This window comes from Oryza sativa, chromosome 4, assembly GCF_034140825.1.
Source record: "Oryza sativa Japonica Group chromosome 4, ASM3414082v1".
Classification (NCBI taxonomy): Eukaryota; Viridiplantae; Streptophyta; class Magnoliopsida; order Poales; family Poaceae; genus Oryza; species Oryza sativa.
In genome coordinates this window covers 1,413,890-1,421,332 of record NC_089038.1, presented here as the reverse complement: position 1 = coordinate 1,421,332, position 7,443 = coordinate 1,413,890, and the positions used below count along the sequence as shown (strand labels likewise).

Here is a 7,443-nt window from a genome sequence, read left to right as displayed (position 1 = left end):
CTTATAAATACCCTCTCCAACTAGTGTGGGTGTGGATAAGGGTAAGGGTGATGCATACTTGGCAGCCCTAGCCAGCGCGGGTGGCACGGTGGGACCTTAAAAAGTTGACCTGGTTATTAAACCGATCTTATCAGAGGAAACATCCCAAAGTGAGCTAGACGGAGGAAAGCCGTCGTGGCCGCCTGCGTTTCCTCTTGCATTCGCTGTTTCACGTGTGTGGATGAGGTTGACGTTAAACGGTGTGAGAGAAAGAGGATGATAATGTGTGGGGAGAGAGAGAGGAAATGAACCGTGGGCCGCACGTGGGCTTTTTGTTGTTTCGCATTCCCAAACACTCGCATTTGGGAGGGCGTTACACCCATCCAACCAATGTTACGAAAACGATTCCTCTCAAGCGCCCGATGCGCAAGAGAAAGATCGGGTGCTTCATTGGTACATGTACATCCTCCCCCGTGCAAGACTGGAGGAGACTTTTAGGGATCCACAGCCTAATCTTCGTTCTTATCCACTCATTCCACTGTAATGGGATTGTTTGTGTGCTTCCTGCCTTCTCATAGCCATGAAACCTCCTTTGCTCACTGCTTTGGAACCATACTACGGCTTCTCCCACTTCACTGGAGTATCCATGCCAGCTAAGCGAGTTGTACAAGGCAAGCAGTGGATCATAGAGATGCACCAGTAGGTATATTTTTGCGATTTTTCTACTGTTCTAGTTTTTTGCGAATTTTTTTTTTTTAAACACCACCAACAAACCCGGTGTATTTTGATTTTTTTTTAAGTTGGATCGGAATGTTGCATCGGGTGTGTTGATGATGTTTCACTTTTTTTTCTTCAAGTTCTTGTGGATCTATTTAATGTTTCAAATTATGAAATCTTAATGTTCCCTGTGTGAGAGTGAAATGTTTAACTATGATTAAACTGTTTTCTATAATATGGTGAAACATCGCTCATATTTTTACTGGTATCCTCGATTTTATTAGAGAACACAGCCGGATGCTTGCTTGCAGAACGTGTGCCCCGGGTAAGAGGTTATCTGTATAGAAAAATCAGTCAATTGACTCCTGCTAGTGGACATACTTTGAGATGGACGACCATGATTGTGATATTGGTGACCGGGGTGAAAAGTTTTTACATGTCATATTAGATATACGGACACACATTTGAAGTATTAAACGTAGTCTAATAACAAAACAAATTACATATTCCGCCTGTAAACTGTGAGACGAATTTATTAAGCCTACTTAATCCTTCATTAGCAAATATTTACTGTAGCAACACATTGTTAAATCATGGCCTAATTAGACTTAAAAGATTCATCTCGCGATTTACACGCAATCTGTATAAATTTTTTTATCTATATGTAATACTCCATGCATGTGTCAAGCATTCGATATGACAGCGTGAATAGTTTTTACGTGGGAATTAAACCGGGCCAAATTGAAACCATCTCGTTATGTCGACACGAGCACGGTCGCCGTGGTGGAGCCGCCGGCGAACGGCGCCGACACTTTCCACCACTCTGTCGTCGTTGCTTCTCCTACTGGCGACGACGACGACCAAATTGTGCCGGAGCTGCAGCGACGGCGAGCGTCACGCCCTCCTACGCCGCATCCAGCCGCTCATCGGCCCTGAGTTCTCCTCCAGCGGACGGTTGGATTGGGACGAGGCCGTGGACTGCTGCCGCTGGGAGGGCGTCACATGCAGCGTCGCCGGCCGACGACGAGAAGCAGCAGCTGGTGGCCGCCGTGTCGTGTCGCTGTCGCTCCCTGGAGTCGGCATCGCCGGCGCCGTGGATGCCGCCGTGCTTGCGCCGTTCACGGCGCTTGAGAAGCTCGACCTGTCCGGCAATCAAATCACTAGCTTTTCAGCTGCTAATCGCTCAGGTAAGTTAATACTAAGTTTATATTTGCAAATGTCTAAATTCATATATAAAATAGTAGATTTTGTTTAAGCCCGATGTAATATTTATATTGTTTTTTCCCGTCTCTCTTATCATCAGGGGGGTTTGATAGAGGATGGATTATAAAGATTTCCATTTGAGAATAAGTTGATGGGACATGTCACGCTTTCAATTGAATTTTAGTGACTTAGGTGGTGTTTGGATCCAGGGACTTAACTTTAGTCTAAGTAACGTAGACATTAATTTAGAGTATTAAATATAGACTACTTACAAAACTAATTACATAAATGAAAGCTAATTTGTGAGACAAAATTTTTAAGCCTAATTAATCAATAATTAGAGAATGTTTACTGTAACATCACGTATGCTAATTATGGATTAATTAGGCTTAATAGATTCATCTTGCGAATTAGTCCAAAATTATGGATGTGTTTTATTTATAGTCTACGTTTAATATTTATAATTAGTATCCAAATATTCGATCTGATAGGTTTAGTCCCACCTAAATACGGTCTTATTCCTCTTTCATTACTTCGTCCGTTCTTAAATATATCAAGCTATTGACTTGTTTAATATTTTTATCATTCGTTTTTCTAAAAAAAATGTTTAGTTATCATTTATTTTTTTAGACTTGATTTATTGTCAAATCTTCTTTAAGCATGATTTAATTTTTTTATATTTACACAAAATTTTTAAATGGTTAAACGTTTATAAAAAGTCACAGCGTTATATATTAAAGAATGAGGATGGTATATGTTAATAGATATACTCCCCCCGGCCCATAATATAAGTGATTTTAGAGGGATGTGACACTAAGATTATGAATCTGGACATGAGCATGTCCAGATTCATAGTCGTAAGATGTGTATATCCCTCCAAAATCTCTTATTTTATATTTTCTTATTTTATATTTTTAGATAATGGAATAGATAAATCTCTTATTTTATATGACGGAGGGACTAAGAGCTTACACTTTGTGTGTATGTAATCTAAGTACACAAATATACGTGCGTCTTCTATATAATAAAAATGATTAACTAATGATTAGGACATTAACATATACCACTATTTCTGCTGACAGACATGGTTGTCGGTGCTGTTCTCAACAACTTAACCGCACTTACGGAGCTGCACCTAGCCGGGAATGAGATCACCACCACAGGCTGGATTTCCAATTTGACGTCCCTGCAGGTTATTGACATGTCCAGCAATAAAGTACATGAGCTCAACGGTATGATCGACTTCTCAATCTTTTTTTAATATAGTTGTATCGATAATATACAACCAGTTTCATATATATGGTTTAGTATCATTTGTAAAGTATAGCAATATTCCATCAAAAAAATTTATATGCCCAAATTAATCAAATTCACAAGCGCACACGGTACATCATAGAACACAAAACTATAAAAAGCGAAATAACCATCGATCACAAGTCGTAAGAAAATCATCCGTTATAGAGAAATTGATCCCACATAAATGTGTGGCTTCAGTTTTATCTGGGTTTTCCCATGCTAGCCAATGAACGCTTGATCATCTTACCTGATTAATAAATAAGAAAAATGCTTTCCAAGGGTCACCCAATGGAATCACTAATATTAGGCACCTCCACTGCCCCACCTTTTTTTCCCTCTTGTTCTCCATCTTAGGCAAAAATGCCAACCTTGTAGCAAATTTTGAACAGGTTTTTCTCTTAAATCACTTACACTTGTCCGATCTAAAGTCCGGTTGCATTATTGTATTTCTTGCAATAAAATATTTACAGTAAGATTTCATATGATTATATTTATTTTTTTTTGTTTCTATTGTTGCAGTCAATATTTTTAAAAGTTGCACACGGTTTTATTTGTATGTTTCAATAAGTATTCCTTGATATTTCAGTATGTTATTATAAATGTTGCTCACAGTGTTCTTTTCAATATTCTAGCAAGTATTTTTGTGATATTTCTCTAGTTACACTTAATGTTTCTTGACTGATATATAAATGTTTCAACAAAATAACTATTTGCAAATATATCATATATTTCATAATTTTTTGGTGTTTCCTTCGTTGGGATTTAATGTTTTGTGTAGTTGTTGGTGCTATAATCAGTATTTTTTAGTGTTGCATGACTAAAACCGTTGATAATTTGAATTGAAGCATTTGACCAAGTGACAAAATAATTTTCTATAAATGATAAAAAAACACTCAATTTTTTGGGACACATATAACATATAATCGAGTAAGATCTTGTTATAAAAATTTAGCTGTCAATGAATATCACAGTTTAATCATGTCATAGATTGGATAAGTAATTTACGAGAAAACATCATTGAAAGCTTGATAATGAGTTATAGTTTCACATGTGGATACAATAGAGGGGTTAGTGTGGGCCTCTATAATCTAAAATAGGCATTCTACAGCATGCAGATAGAGTAAACAGTGCAGCAGGGAAGTACACCCCAAAATCGGGTGCCCGGTTCCTAATCTCCTATTCCCCTCTGACAAGTTCATGTTCAAACTATGCATTGTAAAAAAAATAACGTAATGGAGGAAATACCACAAATTGTTTTATAGAGGAAACTAAAGGAGTGACAGTGACTTCGCTTCCATAGAAGACTTACAATGACTAGTTCGGGCTTGTTCGGTTTGGAGAAATTTGAAGTCATAGGAATATGAAAAGTGGAGGAATCGGAATGTATACACATATCAATCCATAGGAATTTCGAAAAGGTTTGAGTGGATAGAAATTTTCATATGTTTTCTCTCTACAACTTAGAGGGAAAGGAAAAAAAATCATTTGGTTTTCCTATTCCTAGTTCCTACAAACTGAATGGCACTTGTTGGAATTAATCCTTCCTTTTTTCTTTTCCTTCAATCCGAATAAGCCCTTCATTTGAATTTGGAAAAACATTTTTAGAAAGTATACATGTTGTTTTTTGGTTTTGAAAACCTGTATTTTAAAAGGAAAATATAGAAGGTCAATTCCTTCAAATCAACTCATCATTTGATCTTTTTAATTTTCGCATGTTGAAACTATATCAATTAGTAACATGTGGCTCCGGCTCCAATGTACACAGGTATTTGTGGCCTCCATCAACTAAAATATCTAAGCCTTGGTTTTAACATGATACAAGGAGTAATTAATCCATGCTTGGGGAAATTGCAGTACCTGGTATACTTGGACATGGGATCAAATTTTCTCACAGGTGAGATTGGACAATATTTACTAAGCAACTTAACCCAAGTAGAAGAAGTACATCTTGGGGACAACAATCTTACTGGCACATTTGACTTCTCGTCTTTGGCTAACAACTCTGAGCTCCACAGCATCGTCCTCTCGAACAACTGCAAACTAGAAATCGAAACGGAGCTTGTAAGGTGGACACCGTTGTTCCAGCTCGAATACTTGAATCTAAGCAATAGTATTGTCAACAAGAGAAGCAACGGGATCATCCCAACTTTTCTGTCAGCCCAAGTGAGCCTCTCTGGGATTGATCTCTCCATATGTTCACTCCAGGGGAGGATCCCATCTTGGATGTTGTTGTATAACGTTTCTTTAGGTTTCCTCTTGCTGCGCGGTAATAGCATGGATTTCCTCGACACTGGCAATCTCGGAGCCAACGTTACGTCATCAATGGAGGTGCTTGATCTGTCTGACAACAGGATATCAATGAAAATGCCATACAACTTTGGAAGTCTATTTCCATATCTAAAGTACCTTGACATGTCTTCCAACATGCTGAATGGCGGAGTTCCATCACTAGCAGAAGCCGCGTCATCGTTGCAGTTTCTTGACTTGTCATTTAACATGCTCAATGGGGAGATATCGCCGGAATTAATAGGGAATGCATCCATTTTGACATCCCTTCTGCTCTCACACAATGACCTAACTGGGCCTATGCCACCCTTCCATTGGAGCCTAGGGCAGTTGACTCACCTGAGCGTTGAAAACAACCAACTATCTGGTCGTTTGCCGCCTCTACTTACGAACTGCACCAACCTTGAGAATCTCAATGTGAGGAATAACCGTTTATCTGGTGTAATCCCAGTAGGCCTCCTCAGCTTTGAGAAGCTTGGTGCTCTCCTCCTTGGAGGAAACCAGTTTCATGGTGTCATTCCTTGGGATATTTGCCTCAACAACCATATCCACTTCATAGATCTTTCCAATAATTGGTTCTCTGGTGAGATACAGGTTGCTTATACAGTGTTTTCTGGTCAGAGCTGCCAATGAACTCTGAGGATGACCCATTTGGCAACATCACACAGAGAAGACAGACATATGTCGAATTCACGACGAAAGGGGAGAGCTTGACATACATGGGAATGCCTTTAGAGCTCATGATAGGCATAGATTTGTCGATGAATCGGCTATCTGGACCCATCCCTAGCTCTGTTGGGTTCTTGCTGCAGCTCAAATCGCTCAACCTATCACACAACAAGCTTGTTGGTTCGATACCTGACACGTTCATGTACCTGCATGAAATGGAGAGCATGGATCTCTCACACAACCATCTCAATGGGAGTGTCCCAGTGGAGCTAGCCAACCTCTCCTTCCTGAGCTTCTTCAGTGTTGCATACAACAATCTCTCCGGTGAGATTCCCTTTGAATCACAGTTTTGTACGTTGAACGGAACGGCATTCGAAGGGAATGAGAACCTCTGTGGAGAAATTGTTGACAAGATTTGTCCAATGAACTCGAACTGCTCACATGATAGCGATGATGAGATGCATCAGTTGTTGTCAACGGATACCATGGACACGCCGCTGATCTACTGGTCCTTCGTTGCTGGGTCCTTCGCCATTGGCTTTTGGGGCATCATTGCATTACTTATATGGAATACAGCCTTCAGGAGCAGGCTCTGCAGCTTCATGGATGGATGCATGTCTAAGATGGGCTGGTTTCTTGTGCCTTGATTTAAAGCCACTTGTGCCCTCAACTACAATATCAATCAATTTTTGCTCTGTTTCTATTCCAATACAGTATTCCGCATTAAACAGATTTTTGTAAGAGGAGTTGAATTTACAGAATTCCTTTTGATGGAAAAGCTAGTAACTCCTTATTCACTCAACATTGGAAACTGGTTGTTTTGAAGTCCAAAAACTGCTGACAAAATTTTACGGTACTGGAGAGGTACCAAAGGTACCAAAATTTAAAAGTTTTGGTATCTCCTGCTACCTGTCAAATTAGCATATAAATTGAATAACAGACTGAAAAGACAAAAAGAAGATGAGAACACTGTTATTATGTCGGTGCCATGCTACTATCATCAAAGATAAGTCAAACAACTTTGACCATATATACCCATTCGATGAATAGTGACGATTAGTATTGTCTCATATCTAGAAACTAGATGATACCCTGCACGTTGCTTGTGCAATGGGGAATAAGAAAAAGGTTTTCTCTCATAATTATCTAATGTGTTCATCTATTCCAATAGCATTGCAGAAAGAATGTAATTGGATATGCATAAGCTTTTGGAAGAATTATTTGCTCTTGTTGTCCAAATATCAAATGAAACAAATAGAAAACTAAAATATATTGTCAAAGAGGCGTTATGTA

The 7,443-nt window shown here is 39.0% G+C and overlaps 1 protein-coding gene across 5 annotated transcripts; it reads left to right on the top strand.

Annotated features, from left to right (window-relative positions):
- The first annotated feature begins 390 nt into the window (after window positions 1-390).
- On the top strand, window positions 391-6,952 carry LOC4334979 (receptor-like protein 15). 5 transcript variants are annotated; one of them, XM_066309861.1, is made up of 5 exons: window positions 431-682; window positions 981-1,883; window positions 2,982-3,131; window positions 4,961-5,089; window positions 5,211-6,952. In XM_066309861.1, the coding sequence occupies exons 2-5, from the start codon at window positions 1,454-1,456 to the stop codon at window positions 5,237-5,239; spliced, it is 738 nt and encodes a 245-aa protein (XP_066165958.1). In that variant the 5' UTR covers window positions 431-682; window positions 981-1,453; the 3' UTR covers window positions 5,240-6,952. The 5 variants fall into 5 exon arrangements, with proteins under 5 accessions (XP_066165955.1, XP_066165958.1, XP_066165957.1 ...); XM_066309862.1 differs by having other exon boundaries at window positions 478-682; window positions 1,400-1,883; XM_066309858.1 differs by having other exon boundaries at window positions 391-682; window positions 4,961-6,952.
- Window positions 6,953-7,443: the final 491 nt, after the last annotated feature.